Source organism: Artibeus jamaicensis, unplaced genomic scaffold (genome assembly GCF_021234435.1).
Source record: "Artibeus jamaicensis isolate MK-2021 breed Jamaican fruit bat unplaced genomic scaffold, CSHL_Jam_final contig_252, whole genome shotgun sequence".
NCBI lineage: Eukaryota > Metazoa > Chordata > Mammalia > Chiroptera > Phyllostomidae > Artibeus > Artibeus jamaicensis.
Window position 1 is genome coordinate 1,909,568 of NW_026521538.1, and position 20,330 is coordinate 1,929,897.

At 46.5% G+C, this 20,330-nt stretch overlaps 1 protein-coding gene across 1 annotated transcript; it reads left to right on the plus strand.

Moving 5' to 3' along the window:
* The first annotated feature begins 13,438 nt into the window (after positions 1-13,438).
* PGAM1 (phosphoglycerate mutase 1) lies at positions 13,439-19,894 on the plus strand. Its single transcript, XM_037138934.2, has 4 exons — positions 13,439-13,704; positions 16,835-17,109; positions 17,608-17,788; positions 18,772-19,894. The coding sequence occupies exons 1-4, from the start codon at positions 13,566-13,568 to the stop codon at positions 18,939-18,941; spliced, it is 765 nt and encodes a 254-aa protein (XP_036994829.1). The 5' UTR covers positions 13,439-13,565; the 3' UTR covers positions 18,942-19,894.
* The last annotated feature ends 436 nt before the right edge of the window (positions 19,895-20,330 follow it).

A 20,330-nucleotide genomic window follows, 5' to 3' on the forward strand; every position in this document is an offset into this window, starting at 1 on the left:
CCCCAGAATAATAGTATTAGGAGGTGGGGTCTTTGGGAGGTACTTAGGTTGTGAGATCGGACCTCTCATGAATGGAATTAGTGCCTAATTAGTGCCTACAAAAGAGAGTGCCCCGCGTGGCTGGTGTGGCTTGGTGGATTGAGCATCTGCTTATGAACCAAAAGTGGTTCAATTCCCAGTCAGGGCACATGCCTGGGTTGTGGGCTAGGTCCCCAGTTGAGGGCATGGGAGAGACAATTAAGTGATGTTTCACACATCAATGTTTCTCTCTCTCTCCTTCCCTTCCCCTCTCTAAAAACAAATAAGTAATTTTTTTCAAAAGTATTACCGAAAAAAATAAATAAATGAGACAGAGTCCAGAGAGATTCCTAACCCCTTCCACTATGTAAAAACACAGTGAAAAGGCACCAGCTATGAACCAGGAAACAGGCATTTACCATCCACTCTGACACCCTGATCTCAGACTTCCAGCTGTCAAAAACTGTAAGAAATAAATTTCTGTTGTTTATAAGCTACAAAAATGTCAACACTAAAGCTGCCCTACTTCAGGTACATCCTGGGAAGGCAAGGTTCTTTGGAAAAGACAAGGATACTGGGAAAATACAAGGCAGCAGGAGTAGAGGAAGACCAAATATGAGATTGATTGCCTCCATAAAAAGCCATAAGCACAAGACTACAGAAGCTGAGCAGGGCTGTTGGGGACAGGACATTGTGGACATCACTCGGTCGCAGAGTCACTAGGAGTCGGAGTCTGAGCCAACTCAATAGCACGTTAACACATTCATAACTGCCCAGCTGGTGGTGTTTTGTTACAGCAGCTTGAACAGAGCAAAAAATCCTGCAACAAAGTTCCTCACAACTGGTTGCAGTTGACTCTGGGGAACTTGTGAAGAACATACATTCCTAGCATCCTCTCCACAATGTAAACTCCACAGTGACGGGTTTTGTCTGTCACTTTCATTCTCAGCACCTGGAAAAGTGCCTGGCACATAGTAGGCACTCAACAAGTTACTGTTGAAAGAGTGAATGAATGAATGAATATATGTGTTGTGGAGACAAAAGGGACTAAAACAAGGGCACAGATTATAAAAATTAAAGAATAAATATAAATACCAATTATTGTAATTAGTCTTTATTTAACCAGACAGAGATAAGAGTTTCACTTCACAGTTTGAAACTGAAAGCTCAAAACATACATTTCTGAGGGAGTTAAGAGGTACCAAAAATGAGTTTCCATCCAAGAATCAAGGATCTGGGAATGGAGAGTAAAGGGAAGAATGGAGTGAAATTCACAAAACTACAGTATTGAACTTCACCTAAGTAGAATCAGTGATACTGGAAGCAGACACCTGAGGGGTCATCTAGATCCTGGACCACATGCTGGTCAGTATTTTCATTGTTCTGCAGTAAAATAAGTTCAATATAAAGATGCTGGTGTTCAAATGCCTGTTCTTCCATCAAGCAAAAGTGAAAATAAGTGGCAGGGTTTTATCAGACACTATCATTTGCCAGAATAAAGAGTTGGCAACCTTTTGTCAGTCATCTCCTTTTAAAAACAAGTTTACTAATACAGGAAACCTTAGAATATCTGTAAACCAAATATTTATTTGAATGTCTGAACCAACTGTTCATTTTGCCAAGTCCAGAAAAGGTGAAGTGATTTTCCCAAGTTCCCACAGCTTGGTGGTGTATTCAGTGAGATACAGAAAGTGCTAACCGTGAAGGAGAAGAAGGGTGCACTGGAATACATTAAGCGTAAGAGGTTCTGCTCATGGAACGACACCACAAAGAACATTTAAAAAGGAGCCAAAGAGTGGGAGAAGATATTTGCAGTACATATTACTAACGAAGTACATCAGAATATATTTTAAAACTCCTACAGATCAATAAGAACAAGGCAGACAATCTCATAAAAAGAATGGGTAGGAGACAGGAACAGGCACTTCACAAAACTGGGTATCTGTATGGTCAATACACGTGAAAGGATGTTCAATGTCATTAACCATCAGGGAAATGCAAATTAAAACAACAATGAAATGCCACTGCACACCCACCAGAACAGCTAAAATGGCTAAAATTAAAAAGACCAGCAATGTTTTTCTGGCGGGCAGCTCAGTTAATTAGAGCAATATGCTAAGGTTGCAGGTGTGATCCCCGGTCAGGGCACATAGGAATACATAAGTAAGTGGAACAACAAATCAGTGTTTTGCTAACTCTCTCTCATCCTCTCTCTCAAATCAATTAAGAAAAAAAAAAGACTAGCAATGCTAGGGGGTGTGGAACAACGGGCCATATAGTAGTACATATAGCCCATAGGAGTACAAACTGATACAACCACTTTGAAAAACTGAGAGGCAGTATCTCTTAAAACTGAAAACACTAATTATACTCCATAATGCAGCAATTCACTGCTGGGTATATACTCAACAGAGATGTATACTTACATGCATGAAAGACACATATGGTGATCTTTATAATAGCCAAATACTAGAAAGGACCCAAATATCCATCAACAGTAGAATGGATAAGTAAGTTACGGCGTGCGGGTAGAATGGAGTATTACAGTATTCAGCTGTATGCAGCAACGAGAGTGAGCCAACAACTGCTAATGCCACGGCAGGTGCGGTCTAAGTTGAATGACTCCAAACACAGAAAAGTACATATTGCGTGATTCTGCTTAGATGAAGTTCAAAACCAGGCATAACTAATCTACAGTATAAGAAGTCAGGCTAGCATTCACCATGTGGTAAGATTCTAATTTTTTTATTTATCAGGAGGGAGTTTACAGGGATGTATTCACTGTATGATAATTCACTGAGCTCTGCACTCCTAATTTGTGTACTTTTTGGCTTACTAAAACTAAGTGGTCCTCACACAGAGCAGAGGGAGCATCAAGATGGTGAGAAAGGGTCACTGCAGAGAAGACAGCCAAGCAAGCGCTGACACAGAACCCTGCACCCTGGCCACAGGAGTCAATGCCTCCACCTTGTGGCGGGCCCCCACTCCTGGGACACAGGCTGAGACCGGGGCAGTAAGGCAGAAAAAGGGAACTGGTGGCCTGTGGAGGAAGAGGAGGCCCAGTTTGGAAACTGTTGTAAGCAAGCTGGTATTCATGACCAGAGGTCTAGTTATGAGGAGAGTTTACTCAAAGTATTGGGTTCGCATTTTTTGTACTTTACCACAGGACATTGAACAAGGGTTTAACTTCTCCGAGTCTCCATTACACATTCTCAAAAGTGTTGATAATAACACTGACCCCACTGGGCTACTCTGAGGATTCAATGTGAAAGTGTGTGTGTCAACATATGCAGAACTCCAAAAATGTTAGCGGTATCTTGCGAAGGGTACAGTGGTACATCTTTGCCACCAGAGGGAGCCCTACAGCCAAAGCTAAAACCCTACAAAGAGGGAGCAATAGCAGGTAGGCAGGCTGGGATTTTGCAAATCACATGGGGAGATAGACTCATGGTCATGGCAGCCTTCCCATCCTTTTCCTAGGCAGTAGACACCTGCTGGCCTCCAAATGAGTGTGCATCACAACTGGATAGAGCCCTTGAATGGACCACCAGTCTGGAATGGGCAGTGGAGAGCCAATGGTCATCTGTGGGCCCTGCATCCTGAGATAACAGCTCCAAGCCTCCTCCAGGAGGCATGTGGTGAGGGAACAAGAGGCGTCCAGAAGGCATGAGCACAGACTCTCTCAAACCTGCACCACAGCGTTCACCTCCGTGAAGGACCAACCTCCCCAACCCTGAATTCCAGCAACATCTTCCACCTGGAAGCATTAGCCATCTCCATGATTAGCCACTCTATGTATAGCTAATGGAGACCACTCACATCTGTGGGACTGGTGCTGTGGTTATACCCTCTGGGTTGGAATCCAAGGACTACCACTTGCTGTGTGACCTGCCGCAAGTCATCTTCCTCTCTGAGCCTGTTTTCCTCACCTGTAAAATGGAGATAAGAAGCCTATCCATAGGGTTTATGTGAACTAAATATGTGAAGGTAACACATGTTAAGTGCTTAGCACGCTGCCTGGCCCGTAGCCAGCAGGCAATAAATGTAAGCTAATTATTACCTTCCAAAAAAACTCTCCTTGAAATCCAGAACACCATCTCACCTATTATTTAAGTGAGGAGGACAGAGCGAATGTCCTCATTTCACAGATGGGGAAACATGGACTTCAGTGACACCCCCAAGGTCACACAGTTGGTTGACGGGCAGGAGCCTCTTCTGTATCACTGCTCTTAAAACCATCTGTGAGGCTCGTGTGGAGGGAACAGAGGTGCTGCACTGAAAGCACTGAGCCCAGGGTGGGCAGGAAGGCCACTTTTAGGTCAGTGGGGTTGTAATCTGTTATGACACAGTGCAGGAGGAAAAGGAAATTGAGGCCTAACTTATTGGCCCAGACAAAGAGGAAGTGGATGGTCTGGGTGCCCAAGCTCTGGGGGAGGGAAAAGGCCTTTATCACCCTGGGCAGCCTGTCCCGACCATGGCGGTGGAGTTGCAGCTGCTCCAGAGGGTTTCTCTGAGTTCTAGAGCTGCATTAAAGCCCAAGCTTTGGACTTAGGCAGCCTGCCATTGGGGCCACATCCTAGGTGTGACTGTGGGCAGGGAGTTGAACTTTCTGAGCCACCATTTCCTCTTCTAAAAATGGGGCTGCTGTTCCAAGGCTAAAATGAAGTAATGTGTGCAGGATGCTTAGCACCGTGCACGGAACATCGCTGTTGCAGAAGACTGAGTGTCCCTCAGCCTCAGAGCACTGACATTCCATTTGACTGAAGAAGAGTTTTTAGCAAAAGAGATGGCTTTCCAGAGTGAATCTGAGGAAACAAGCACATGGCCTATGTGCTGAAGGGGAAGAGGACTGAAATCTGGGAATGGTGGATGAGCTCCTGTTCAAAGGCCGAGACCATCCCCAAAGTGGAGTCCGCCCTGTTTCCCACCTGAGTGTAGGTATCCATAACTGGCAGCGTGTCTGGGTGCAGAGAAACAGCATGATCACCCCTCTACCCAGGCATCCTGAGGCCTGGAAACTCATCCTTACTCCAAAATTAAACCTTTCTTCATTTGCCACTTCAACCCTGCCCTCATTCTGCTCAGGACCCTTCTTTTGGTAAGGAATCACGTTCAGCTGCTGTAACAGAGACCTGGCTACAGTGGCTTAAACAGACAGGGTGAATTCTTTCATATCCAGGCAATCAGGAGGTAGATGGGAAGTTCAGGCTAGCATGGTGGCTCCACAGAGTCTTCAGGATCCTGGGCTTCCTTTGCTTTTCTGCTTTACTCTCCACACTGTGTAACTTTCATCCTCAGTGTCACCTCATGCTCCAAAGATAGGCTGCAGGAGCTCCAACCATCACATTCACAATCCAGGCTGATACCTGGACTCAGTACGAAAGAAGGGAAGAGGAGCCAAAAGGGCCACAGCCTAGCCAAGTCATCTCCCTTTAAACCAGTTCCACTTACATCTGATTGGCCAAAAATTAGTAATTTAACTGAATGTAGCTGCAGAAAGGAAAATATAGTCTTAGTCAAGTGCATTGCAGCCTTCTACCCTCCCTTCAAATAAAATGCAGTCCCCACTGGATCCTTGTCTGGAAGAAAGGTTGACCCTTTTCAAATTCACCAATGACACCGTAGAGGCTAGCAATATTCTAGAATATGAGTGTGCCTAAGGAAAAAGACCACCTCTCAATAGGTAAAACAAAAGCTGCATCTCTTACTTCAGGAGTCAGAACAATGACTGTTAGGTGCAATCTCTTTGAGTGGAGAAGAGAATGATCTAGGTGCTGGGCACTTTCAGAGGAGGGGAGTTTAGGGACTGGTTGACAAGCCACAATGTGGCTGTTGCTGGTTGGCTGGCTTACAGACGCATGCCCACTGAGGCAAACTGTCATTGTTCAGTTAAAAAATGAGTTGTCACTGATTAAATGGTTTAAAACGTGTGTGTGTGTGGGAGATTGCTTGTTGCCATGGCAGCATGCAACTGGAAGTCTCTCTTTGGGTGTGGGAACTTACTTTTCTCCAAGTGTTCTTTAGCTCGAATCATTCACCCTCCCACTGTTACTTTAGCAGTGGGCCATGTTTGCTCAGGGTGATAAATCTCTGGAAGGATTTAGAGGCTGCCTGGGATGAGACACCTGCCTGGTCCAGGCTGTGGCCACAAGGCCCAGTTCCTGTCATCTCCCTGCAAGATCCTGGGGTGGGGGAATTATCCAGTTTGAGGATCAGGGGAATTAGTTTTATAGCAGGGAGGGCCCTGGCCCAGGGTCACATTAAATCAGAAATGAGACCTAGGTGCCTGGACTCCCAGTCACTTGTCCCAGAAGGCAACGTGAGGCACCAACAGAGTGTGGGGTCCTGGGACCTGACTTCACAGTCAGTTTTTGCTGCTGCCTCCACTGAGGCCTCTCCATCCCTCCTTCAGTCTCTCCCTTGGCTCAGCAAGAACCACAGGTGCTTGCCAACTGCACCCCTGAGGGTCACCCCAGAACCGTCTGGGGAGATCTGGAGCCGTCACTGAACGCAGATGGGCACAGCTGCCGTCACAGGTCCCCAAAGCTCTCCTCCCACACCCACTTCCCCGCCGTTGAGCAATGGCTCTTGGTGGCCAAGCTCATGTGGTTTTACTGTTGTTTTTTATTTTAAAGTAATTTTTAAAGCTTTTTAAAAAAGCTTCATTGAGATGTACCGGTACATGGTATTCACTGCGCCCATTTAAGGTGTGCAATTTAATGGTTTTAGTATCGTCGTGGGTATAGGCATCACCACAGTCGAGTTTATTTTTAAAAAACTTTTAAAGAATGTATTTACTTAACTTTAGAGAAAGGGAAAGGAAGACAGAGAGGGAGAGAAACATCGATTGGTTGCCTCTTGCGCGCCCCCAACCAGGGACCTGGCCTGCAACCCAGGTGTGTGCCCAGACGAGGAATCAAAGTGGCGACGTTTTGGTTTGGGGGATGGTGCCCAACCCATAAACCATACCAGTCAGGGCACCACAGTCAATTTTAGAACATTGCATCACGTCACAGAGAAACCCAGTATTCCTTATTTATCACCCTCAACCCCCCAGCCCTAGGCAACCAGTAGTCTGCTTCCCATCTCTATAGATTCACCAGTTCTGGACATTTCATATAAATGGAATCATTCCATTTATTCATTCCATTTATCCATCATTCCATTTAAATGATTCCATTTATATGAAATGATTTGTACTACATACTGTAGTATATTACCTTTTGTGTCTGGTTTCTGGTGGGTTTTTTTTTTAATGATTTTACTTATTTATCTTTAGAGGGAAAGGGAAGGAGAGAGGGAGAGAAATATCAATGTGTGGTTGCCTCTCGTGTGTCCCCTGCTGGGAACTGGCCTGCAACCCAGGCATGTGCCCTGACTGGGAATCGAACCACGATCCTTTGGTTCACAGGCCCGCACTCAATCCACTGAGATACACCAGGCAGGGCTAAATTTTTTTACTGAGTATGTTTCCAAGGTTCATCCATGTAGCATGTATCAGTGCTTTATTCTTGTTTATGGCTGAATAGCATACCGTTGTATGGAGAGCCCACATTTTGCTTATCCATTCTTCAGTGGGTGAACTTTTGGGTTGTTTCCCCTTTTGGCTATTGTGAATAATGCCACTATAAACATTTGGGTTTTTGTGTGGACATAAGCTTTCGTCCTCTTGAGTGTACACCCAGGAGTGGGGTTGCCAGATCAGATGGTAACTCACGTTTAACCATTTGAGGAACTCATGAGGGTTTCTGATGGTTGTTGTCTCTTGTCCATGATTCCTAGGCTGGACAACCCTGAGCCAGCTCCTGCTGTGACCTCTGGGAGACGGGCATTTTCTTCCATTGCAGTCAGAAATATAACAGCACCCCTGCCCTATCCCTGGCAAAATCCTCAACAGGAGTATTGGAAACCTGGTCACCTTGCTGTCGGCGGACAGGTACCATTAATAGCTTTCCTCAGGAAGTAGTCACTAAGTGCTGACCTACAAACATTCTGACAAATCTGTGTACTTGTGGCAGCCATGAAATTATGCCCCTAGGGTCTCATACAGCTGACTGACCGAGGGTCCCAGCTGGGTCACCCTGAAGCCCCACTTAGGTGGAGGTCATGATGCCTACAGGCCGTCCAGCCATGACTCAGTAGCTCTGCACCAAGGCTACAAACGTTGGCCTGGTCAGGGGAGACCAGGGACTTCGCTGAGGGGTGATTTTGGTTCAGATTCCCCAACAGCCTGGCTGAATTTCCCTCAGAAATGCATTGCAGCCTAAGATGCTTCCACCCACCCAAACTTCCCTCCCTCCACCCTTCTCTTGGGCCTACTCTGCCAGCCTTGTCTTATTCCCTCCGCATTTCCTGTCTCAGGCATACACTTTATGCAAATTATGTTTTGGCAATTGCTTCTCAGAGATCCTGGACTAACACACTACTAATTTCCCAGCCATTCCCTAAATATACCACAAATTATTCTCAAATAACAAAGTGTCTACCTGTTTTATACTTAGAATTTAACCCCAAAAAAATGTAGACAGAACAGTTTTATGTGAGGAAAAGGAGAAGAATCAAAAGGGTTTGCTTATTGCCCGGCTTTGAGCAGTTTTTCAAAATTTAGTTTATTTTTAGACAGAGGGGAAAGAAGGGGGAAAGAGAGGGGCAGAAGCATCGATGTGTGGTTGCCTCTCACACACCCCTCATTGGGGACCTGGCCTGCAACCCAGGCCTGTGCCCCAGCCAGGAATTGAACCAGCTACACTCTGGTTTGCCGGCCAGTGTTCAATCCACTGAGCCACACCAGCCAGCACCGACTCTGAGCATTTTGTCATCACAGTTATCACACGCAGGGTCTGGAGGCAGAGGGCCTGGCATGCCCCAATGATTTCTTTTTAGAGACTGAGTGAGTTCCTTCATCCAGAAAAAAGGGCTTGTACTGTGGCTGGGCCAGACACTCCAGTCTGAAGCTTGGTTTTAGGGTCCGAGCAGGGTGGAGGTGGGAAGCTGCTGCCAGGGGAGCCCTAAGATGCCCCAAGCCCGCAGCCAGACTCTCCTCTTTCCTTTCCATTTGCACCAGTTCTGTCTCTGTTCATCTTCAGATGGTGATCTGAGAGGGCCGGAGCATGCATTTTATCCCTCCTTGAAGCACTGCTTTCTTTCCTAGAAGCCCAGAGTCTTGAGGCCTAAGCCTTCATCATCTGGGCTCACTCCCTCTTCAAAGCGGAAATCCTCTGCTCCTCAGACACCTGGGAGACCCGAACATCCAGCAGTGAGTTCACAAGATGTTCAACAAGTAAAGACATGTGGTATCTTGACAGGGAGGCCTGTGCGTGGGCAGCCGCCCCTCCTTCCGCTCGGCAGAAGACTTGGTTTGCCCCACCACAATTCTAAATTCTACGTCTTTCGCTCAGTGTTCAGAGCATAAAAAGGGAGATACTCTTCTGTGGCAAAAATAGATACTCTTCTGTGGGAAAGGAAGGCTCAGGGGGGCCTTTGTTGTTTTAAGGGACAGTGAAGGGTCATAGGGCTGTGACCACTGATGATCCTAGTGTGAGTTCCACTGCTTAACCAATAAGCTGGCTGTGGAAAGATGTCAGTCCTGGGAGTTTCCCTGAGGCCTGAGGAATTAAAGCGCTGAGCTAGAAGGGAAGCTGTCTGCCCTAAGGGTTTAGAGGCTGTCTGGAGGCCACTGGCAGAGAAGAGGGCTGCGGTGGATGAGTGTTGCTGGCTCAGGAGATGACACTAAAAAGACTCTGAGAACACAGATGCCCAAGCCCACACTCCATGCAGCAAGGGGACTTATTGGCCACAGTTGCTTCCTGAAGGACAGAGAGGAAGGGCAATGACCTGGTTAGAAGTCTCAGGCTACCCTGTGATCAGAGCCCCTTGCACCTGCTTTGTTGTCAGAACATGTGAAATGTGTCTGGAATCAGCCCTGACAAATGTCTATGTGTCTATGTGTCAATAGAGATAACAATTAAAAATTTAAAAATGGAGTGGCAGGCAAAACACACTGGTTTATCCTTACCCTTACTGACGTTTGAGAAATCACCTTGGCTTTGTAGGCTCTAAGCTACTTCCCAGATTTGTAATGCTGTGAGAGGTACTGACTGGATGCTGTGGCAGATGCTGCGATAGATGCTGGCTTCCTGCATCCGTGGAAGCCACGGATCCTGGCTTCCAGCTGCAGCTCCTTGACGGTCCTCACAATGGTCCTTCCCATTCCCCTCACTCTTCATATCTCTCTGGGCTCCTGCATCTCTTCCTGACACAGCAAACCCCAACTTGGGGGCTTCTCCAAGGATCATCTCTGACTTTTCACTGATGGACGTGGTCCTCTGCCTATCCCCTTATGTTTTGAGTGGCTCACCTCACTTTCCTCATCTGTTACATGCGAACTGGGGATACCAGGAAGTGGGGGCTCACAGGTGAGGATCTTCAAGGTCTCGTCCAGTTCAGACAGTCAAAGATACTGAGGTTGTCTACTTAGGCAAAGGCATCATGCTCGGTGCATGTGCCCATCCTCAAGGAGTCTCTAGTTGAGTAGATCTGATGCATACATTTAAACCCCCCCACAAAACTCTAATGATCCAGGTACATATCCTGTGAGGCTTATAAAATTATCAGAGTTCTCAGAATTGCAAAGAGATGATAGACTCCTTCAAGAGACAGAAAGGGTTGGTGAAAAAAATAAAATAGGATCCCTGAACTCCTTCCAGGCTGGTGGCACAGATACCCTTAGCCTCCTGCCCAATGTATCCTACTAATTATCGAAGTTACAATCCCATTGGACAAGCCACCCCCTTCCATCCTGCTGGAATGGAAGTCTGTCCGTGGACCTCAAGATTCACATCCTTTTTAAAAAATTAATTTATTTTTGAGACTTTATTTTATTTTTAGAGGGGAAGGGAGGGAGAGAAATATGGATGTGTGAGAAATACATTGATCTGTTGCCTCGTGCACGCCCCCAAATGGAGACCCAGCCGGCAACCCAGATATGTGTCCTGACTGGGAATCAAACTGGCAACCTGAAGGGTTTTGTGATAGACTGGCCCTGAGTCCACTAAGCTACACCAGCCAGGGCTCACACCCTTTGAAATGGTACCCTTTGTTAAATCTTTTTTGCCTTCTTGATCACACTGCTAATAATATATTTTGTTAACATGTGAATAATATATTCATTGTTATTTATGACTATTTGCTAGGCACAGCGCTAAGTGCTTCCCACACACATCTCATTTATTTCTCACAACAGTGCTTTAGGTGGTTACAAATGTGATTGTTGTCTAGTTTACAGAGGTCAAAACTGAAGATGTGAAGTTTTTTTATTATTAATTTTATTTAGCTATTTTTCAAGTAAAGTTTTTTGAGAAGATGTGAAACTGAGTGACCCATCTTAGGTCCCACAGTTAACAAGAAACAGATATCTGAACTCAGGTCTCTCCCATCTCACACTTTTTATTCATTTCAGAAACGTGAGCCCCAGCTAGACAAAAAGCATAGAAACCTTGACTAGAAGCAGAGAGCAGGGTGAAGAGAAAGGAACATGGCAGGAGTTAGACTAGGAGCATGGATTAGGGCCAAAGCAGAGGACAGAAGGTGTGGTCTGAAAAGCTAGTGTTAAGCTCTCCCTGGGAGGGCCTGGGCATCTGGTTGGGATGGCCAAGCAGCAGGAATGACCAGAGTGAGAAATTCCTAAGAGGAAGTCTTTCAAGGACTTCCATTTGGGCCACACCTGCAGTTTGAACACCAAGTCCTTCCAGCATAGTCCCTGCTTTGCAGCCCCGGAGTTTTTTGAGTTCTGGGTACAGCTATTAGTGCTGGATTCACCCCAGTCACCTCTCCAGTCATGGAATGCCATCTTCGCCCAGCTGCAGAGAACAGAAGCAGTGGAACACTGTGGTTAGAATCCTGGTTTCTCATCCACTTCTCAGCTGTTTGGATAAATTATTTCTCTGGGTCTGTTTTCTTATGTGTGGAATGGAGCTATAACAGCTCCTGCCTTATATGAATTGCTAGAGGGTTGAGATAATACATTAAAAAACTTGACACACTAAAGCAACAATAGCAATTATGATGATTGATCTACAAGCCAATCGTTATGTGTTTTGGTTCATGTTGTTCCCAAAGAAACTGTTTCTTTGCCTCTCAAATCCTTCCCACTCTTCAAAGTCAACAAATTATTAAAATGTGGAGGCCATAGAGAGTAGCAGGTAAGAGTGTGCATGGATTTGGGAGCCCAGCCTAGGGTTGAATCCTGGATCCTGTAACCTTAGACAAGTGACCTCGTCTCTTGGTTTCCTCATCAGTAATGGGAAAACCTACCTCATAGGATCATTTTGAGGATTTGAAGAGTAAATAAGGTAACTTTTGCAGAACACTTATAACACTGCCTGGTGCACAGTAGTTGCTTCATGAGTGTGTGTTAAAAACTTTTCTAGAATCTCTGTCAAAATATAGCACACAGCCCTGGCTGGTGTAGCTCAGTGGATTGAGCTCGGGCCTGTGAAGCAAAGGGTCACTGGTTGGATTCCCAGTCAGGGCACATGCCTGGGTTGCAGGCCAGTTCCCAGCAGGGGACACATGAGAGGCAGCCACACATTGATGTTTCTCTCCCACTCTTTCTCTTTCCCTTCCCCTCTAAAAATAAATAAAATATTTAAAAAATATATAGCACACAGCACAACTTCACTGTGGCACAGACAGCACAGAGCTATCCACAGAAGCACATATATTTAAACTGCTGATTGGGTGGAGGAACAAGCAGAGGCTCTTCTCTTTCCGGAATATTTGAAGGGTTCTAGGGCTTCTCTGTTGGAGACCCAGGAGGTCTAAAGGCTGAGACTAGGAGATGTGGGATAAAGAGCTCTGTGTTAAAGAGCATGGCTTGGAACCAGTGGTCAGAGCCTTATATGTAAAGTAGATCAGTGCTCACTGAAATGACATCAATACAGCTATTTACCGAGCATCTTTCAGGTAAATGGGCACGCGCTAAGTACTTATGATGTCCTTTTATAGAGGAGGCTGCGTGAAGTTACTCGAACTGCCCAAAGATACAGAGCAAATAGAATGAAAGCGTGAAGATTTGTATATGAATCAAGTTCTGTGTGTGGCAGAGCTACGAGCGGTTCAAACGATAAGGGCTATTACAACGAGAGTCTTATGAGTAAGAGCTATCTAGAAGGGCAGGGTGACTTTTAAACACTCTGGCTGGCACGTACGCCCCAGTACCACCCAAGGGGCCCGCCGCCCAGGGCGCTTACGTGCGCTCCGTGACTGCCGCGGTCGACCCAGGGCGACTGCAGAGGCCGCATGCGCTCTGGTGTACCACGGCTCACCCCCCCCCCCTGCGGCCGCATCTCTCCCCCCGCTCTCGCACAGGACGCATGCGCACAGCCGGCGGGCGACAAGAGTTCCCTGCAAGTGGAAAGATTTACGGCGAGCTACTGTGCCGGTGCTGGGCGGTGGGGCGCTAGTGCGCAGGCGCGGCTGGGGCAGCCCGACTTGCCACTCCAGAATCTCGGCGAGCCCCAGTCTGCATCGCACTCGGAACTGCCGCCATGGCCGCCTACAAGCTAGTGCTGATCCGGCACGGCGAGAGTGCGTGGAACCTGGAGAACCGCTTCAGCGGCTGGTACGATGCCGACCTGAGCCCTGCGGGGCACGAAGAGGCGAAACGTGGCGGGCAGGCCCTGCGAGGTGCGGAGAGGGCCGGGCTGGGGTGAGGGTTGAAGGCCCGAGCGGGCACTCCTCGGTTAGGGCCTTCTGGCTTATCCTCGAGCCCTCCCGGAGAGGGCCGAGACCTTGGACTTCATCTCGCCAACACTTTATTTTGCACTTGAGAAAATGGGCCTGGGTGTGTGTGTGTGGGGGGGGGGGGTCAGCTTGCTCAAGGTCACCCAGTAGTGAGGGCCGCGTGCCAGGAAGTGGAGTCGGGGCAACCTCCCCGCAGCGGGTTGTGCTTTCCACCACACAGCCTCGCGAAATTCTCCTTTCTAGTCTGAGCATTTAGTAACTTAGGGATAGGTGGTCAAATTGAATGCCCGGTGTCCTCCAGCTTCTGTAACCAAGCCTTCTTAAGAGGCTGCTGTGGATCCTGTGAGGCGACGGGCCACACGCTTATCTCCCACTGTGGAGGGAGTGGCGCGGAGCCGGGGGGGTGGGGGTGGGGGGGATCCGGCAGGCATCAAGAAACCAAGAAATCCACGTTCTTGTATAGGCCTTTGCTGCTCAGCAGTATTCCACAAATCCTGTCCCCATAATGTATCCACAAACGTAATTGAATGAATGAATGATTTGAGTCAATCCTCTCCACAGCTCCATAAAGTATGCAAATGTTATGCTCCTCTTCACCATCCCCTCCTGACCCTCTTTTATAGTTGGGATAGTGAGAATTGGAAGAAAGATGACTTGTCCAAGGTCGTATCTTATTTAGTCCAGCGCCTTGGCCTCACTTCTGGGGTTGAGTAACGCAGTGGGTGTGAGGAACTGGTAGGCTGCTGGCCAAGGACTCTCTGGGCAGAGGTGGAAGTGGCAGTGAGATAAGCTTGCCTAGGCAGGGTTGCCCCCTTTGGCAGATAGGTCTGTGATTTTTGAAATGCTAATAAGGGAGCATTCCCTGCTGCAAGTGGAAGAATCTTTGGACTGAGGAGGTGATTTGTCCAGATCTGGCTCTGCTCCCTTCTAACCCGTGGACAAAGAAAGTCATTTAAAAGGGTCACTGATGCCTCGCTGATGTGGAACAGGTATTTGGCCTCAGGTTGCCTTCTCTAGCTTCTTGCCTTCACTGTAGATCCTTTTGAAATAAAGCAAAGGTTTGGAGAATCTGAGAAATGTAATTTTGCTGCAGGTGTGTGAATGCTTTGGATGGCTGGGATGACCTCATACCGATTAGGAGAGGCAGGGACAGCAAAGTGCTGGTAAAGGAGGCCATTTTCTCTCCTGCTGCCCGGCCGGAAGAACTGTATAGGTTGGTCTGGGGTGGTTTGCTGATGGCAAAGAAATTGAGGCTGTGCTCTAAAACTGATCAAAAGGTTAAATCTGTAATGTTAAAATAACAGACCCTCTTTCAGTTTTTAAGTAAATGTCGGTAACATTAGTTTTATTTTTTAGGTAACATTAGTTTTAAAAACTCCCATTAAAAAATTTAATACCTACTATGGGCATCACAGATGATTATATTAAATAATGAAAGATTAAAAGCAAAACTTTGAATGATGAAGATCATTATGAATAATCTAATAATATAAAAGACCTGAAATAAATACATTAAGTTTATCAGGGCTTTAAGTGATAGTAGCACCCTGGCTGGTTTGGCTCAGTGGATTGAGTACTGCCCTGCAAATCAAGGGTTGCTGGTTTGATTCCCAATCAGGACACATGCCTGGGTTGCTAGCCAAGTCCCCAGTGGGGGTGGGGGGGCGCGTGAGAGGCAATTGCACATTGATGTTTCCTCCCTCCCTTCCCCACTCTAAAAATTAACAAACCTTTTTTAAAAAGTGGTAGTAGTGTTTATATACTCTTGAATCTGATTCCAGGAGGAAGCTAGTAAGAACTGAGTTTTCCCTTGCAGTCTTGCTTCTGGGGGATGATGGAGTCCACATCACACCACACCGCAAATCCATCCCTGGGAGTGCCCCAGACTATGCTTTGTTTGATGGGCAAGTTAAAGGAAGAGGCTTTAGAGTTGTGTTAAAGGGCCCTAAGGGGAACTGCTTTTCTCCTTGGGGACCTATTTGTGTATCCCATTTTTGTAGTCCATGGAGAGTGGAAATAATTGCAGTGAAATAACCAGTTGCTTTTCAGCATGGGAGCTGAGACTTGCACTGTGGGTTGTTGCTTCCCACTGACTCAGCCTTTTATTGGGGCACCTTTTCTCTCCTTAAGGTTAGGGAGGAGGTAGCTGAGCCTAATAGGACTTGTCCTGAGGCTCAGTGATGAGCTGTGTCCTCTTCCCTTGTGGGTGGTTGGTGGTTTCCTAGTGGTTAATCCTTTCTTCTCCCACCAGAGTAGTTCTTATTTGCCTCATTTTCAGTTGAATGACTGGCAGGAAAATTCACTTCACATTTCATTAATGACTCTTGGCAACCTCAATATGAGGTAATATTCAGGAAAGTGTGTTATATTCCAAAGAAGGCTTTGTAGCCTCATGGAGGAAAATAGGACTGTCTTCTTGACCTAAACCATAAGGAAGAGTCATATTCCCCCTTAACTAGGGATGGAGAGTAACTTTCATGAGACATGATGTAAGATTAATCATTGTAACCTACTGGTTGGGCCAACAACTCCTTTTCAAAAAGATTTTTTTTTTTTTTAGAGCAAGGGGAAGGGAGGGAGAAAGGGAAAACATCAATGTGTGGCTGCCTCTCACGCACCTCTTACCGGGGACCTGGCCACAACCCAGGCATGTGCCTTGACTAGAAATCAAAATGGCAACCCTTTGGTTAGTAGGCCAGCACTCAATCCACTGAGCCACACCACCCAGGGCCCAAAATAAAGTCTTAAAATGTGTTTAATTAAAGCACAACATTCTGGGGACTAGGATAGGCAGCACAGATGGCAGGTTAGTTGACTCACACTACATTTAGGACTGGGGTTAAATGCATTTTTGGGAAACCACTGGGAGGTATGTCATGAAGTGTAATGTAAGTTGACAAATTTTATCTTCCCTAAAGGTGGAATATTACAGTTTTTCCTGCTGGAGTGTACAAAATTGAATATTTAGCCCAATATTTTTCTTTTGGACTGCCTGTGTAGAGATTATATGTAAGAAAATTCTGACTCCAGAGTCAACCTGATTAGCTTACTACTTTGAACTTACATTTTCCAGATGCCGGCTATGAGTTTGACATCTGCTTCACCTCAGTGCAGAAGAGAGCAATTCGGACTCTCTGGACAGTGCTGGATGCCATCGACCAAATGTGGCTGCCTGTAGTGAGGACTTGGCGTCTCAATGAACGGCACTATGGGGGTCTGACTGGCCTTAATAAAGCAGAAACTGCTGCCAAGCATGGTGAGGCTCAGGTAAAGATCTGGAGGCGCTCCTACGATATCCCACCACCACCGATGGAGCCTGACCACCCCTTCTACAGCAATATCAGTAAGGTATGTACGAGTCTGTACAAAGTGAGGTCTGGCCCACTCAACCTAGGACCAGGGATTGAGAGTCTGGGCCTCACTCTGTAGCTTTTATTAGTACAGCCTAGTCCCATGACCTTATAATCTATGTTAAAATAATTCATTGTAATTCTCCTTCTCCAAGAAAGGGCCCTCATTTGCTAAAAGATTTAATTGATTGTTTGTTATATCTCCACTGCCATATTTTGTAAAAGTCATAGGGTAGGGCCTTCCAAAGCCACAGATAGAAGGAATTGGGAAGAGCCTTGTTCTCCATTTCTGTTTCTTTGAACTATTAGTTTTCCTAGTAGTGGATGATGGGGGGAAAAGGATAATAATTTTCTCTTTCCAAGTTCTCAGCTTCATTCTGTGCCCTGGGGAGAGACCTTTATCCGTCACTTTGACCCCTTGGTGGGTGAGGCATGGGCAGAACAGATGGAACTGCTAATAACTGAAGAGCTTGGATTGGGTTCTGTTGTTGTTTAGGATCGCAGATATGCAGACCTCACTGAAGACCAGCTTCCCTCCTGTGAGAGTCTGAAGGACACTATTGCCAGAGCTCTGCCCTTTTGGAATGAAGAAATAGTTCCCCAGATCAAGGAGGGGAAACGGGTACTGATCGCCGCCCACGGCAACAGCCTCCGGGGCGTCGTCAAGCATCTGGAGGGTATGTGCGGTTTTCAGAGGGGCCCTCACGAGGGATAAGCAGAACTGCCACTAATCGGGGATTTAATTACTTCGTAGACAGAAACCTTCTGGAAAGGGTGAGGCATATGTTAGCTTTAGAGATAGTCTGGGTTGATTCCTAAAGGAAACACACCCTGTACTACATACCCTTGTTTCTCAAAGCATCTTCTAGAGAAGCAGAGGTGGCCGGATCCCCTGGGGTCCCACTTCAGACTTGATTCAGAAGCTGCAACTGTCACCCAGGTGATTCAGATACACATTAAAGTTTGAGATGCCCACCTCTAGACTAGGATTGCCAGTTGAAATTGCTGATAAAACCCTCCTTAATCATACCTTAACCACAACCTGGCACAATTTCACACACAAATCTCAATTAGCATCTTTTTTTTTAATCCTCACCCGAGAGTATGTTTATTCATATTAGAAAAAGAGGAAATGGCGGGAGGGAGAAACAGGCACAAACACTGATGTAAGAGAAACTTTGATCAGTTGCCACTGGTAAGTGCCCTGACCGGGGATTGAACCTGCAGCCTTTTGGTGAGCAGCATGACGCTCCAATCAATGCAGCCACCTGGCCAGGGTTCCAGTTCGCATCTTAAGTTGTCTCACCTGAGGGTCTAGAGGCCAGATGTGCTGATTTTTTTTGGCGGACTGGATGAACTGCATAGTGCATCTGTGACATATTTAAGTCCTGCTCCACTGTGTGCTTTCGGACCCCACTGTGGGAGATCCGTGGCACATACCTTTCATACTTTTTCCTGCTTTTCAATGGCTGAGAAGTAAGTAGTGGGGGCACTCCTTGGGTGATCGATCTGTATAACATAGATCGTTATTTCAAATTTCAGAAAGGGCATCTTGTTTTAATTCCTACCAAGGCCCTTTGTCATCTGGAGAATAAATAGTAAACCTAAGGGGTGTTGTGGAGCCCTGTCTTACTTGGCTAATCATGGTGGGTATTTTCAGGTCTCTCTGAAGAGGCTATCATGGAGCTGAACCTGCCGACTGGTATTCCCATTGTCTACGAATTGGACAAGAACTTGAAGCCCATCAAGCCCATGCAGTTCCTGGGGGATGAAGAGACCGTCCGTAAAGCCATGGAGGCTGTGGCTGCCCAAGGCAAGGCCAAGAAGTGAAGGCAAGCAGGCAGACTACTTTCCCAAGGACACCCTCCCCACCCATCCCACTCCTCTGCACCTCTCCTGTGCACATGTCACACTGACCACGTCTGTAGACTTCTTATGTTGTAGCTGCGGATGGGGACCAGTGGCTCCTAATTCCATTTCAGCCATTTTCTCTTGCACACACTCCCTTCATGCAGTCTAGTCAGAATGGCACCTCTGGGGCCTGGGGCCTCAGTCCAAGCTGAGGGAAGACTCTTATTCAAGAGAGTCCAAGAGTAGTAAACTGGTTTTTTTGCTAGTGCTTTTTTTTTTTTAATTACTAAGGACCTGCTTGAATAGGGGGATAGGGAGGAGCCATGCTAAGGCGTGACCAATGAGGAGGCAAGAGCCTCTTTGTGTTCCCAGAAGTCCTGTCCTATTCTGTAGTCAGGTGACTGGGGGGAGGTGGTGGAGCCAGGGAGGGCTCTCGTCATTCCAGCCGAAGAAGAATGCATGGTGATTCAAACTAACATTTCCTCCCTGGGCCCAGAAAAGCCAGCTCCAGAAGATTGGGATCAATCCTGAATGTTTACGTTTTGCAGTTACTTTTACAAAAAAAGTATATATATATATACATGTATAAAAAAATACAAAAGGAAAACCCTTCTGGGGTTTCTAGTGGCGGTTGAAATATTCCCACATGTGATCATCACAGAACAGGCCATTCCTCATATCGCGGTGGGATGAGCTCCTTGGCTCGTGAGGGGCGGGAGTTTGTCCTGCTGTGTGTTAGAACCCCTCCCCTGCCTTACTGTTTCACAGCCGAGAAATGTATCTCGATAACGTCCAGGTGTGTCTTTCACTGTGTCTGATTTCTGAATCATGTTCCAGTTGCTTGGCCCTGCCACTTGGGCTCAGCACACATTTTGAGCATAACTACGAAAACTGTTTTCCAGATCAGTGTAATAAAGGAGTCATGTGCAATATTTTCTGTGTGATGTAATCTCTTGTCTGAGGAAATCAGCTTGAACATTCGACTTGAAATGTCTCATTACCCAAGTCCTTGTATGACAGATTAAGAGCTTCAGGACACCCAGTTATGACTATACACAGCCTGGTCCAAAATTGTGTATTTCTTAGGTTTTCCACTTCCGGCTGGGGTCCTCAGGTGGGGGTGGGCAGGTCTTCCTGGCTGAGCGCTCTGTTCCCGTTGCCTCTATAGCTCTTGCTCAGTGGTGCTAGTTACAGATGCTCCTTGACTGGAAAGTTAGTTTCTGAAACTTGTGCCCTCTTTAGAGTAAGGTAAAAGATTTGACCAGTTTTTAAAATGCCAGTCCTTTTCTACTAATAACTTGCAGGCCTGTTTTGTACCTTTGTGGCCCCAGAATTTTTTTTTAAGATTTTATTTATTTATTTTCAGAG

Excerpts from the sequence above, each read along its gene's own strand:
- PGAM1 (XM_037138934.2), top strand. The coding sequence starts at position 13,566 with ATGGCCGCCTACAAGCTAGTGCTGATCCGGCACGGCGAGAGTGCGTGG. Across the intron at positions 13,705-16,834 it reads TGGCGGGCAGGCCCTGCGAG|ATGCCGGCTATGAGTTTGAC; the intron begins GTGCGGAGAGGG and ends TACATTTTCCAG. Across the intron at positions 17,110-17,607 it reads TCTACAGCAATATCAGTAAG|GATCGCAGATATGCAGACCT; the intron begins GTATGTACGAGT and ends GTTGTTGTTTAG.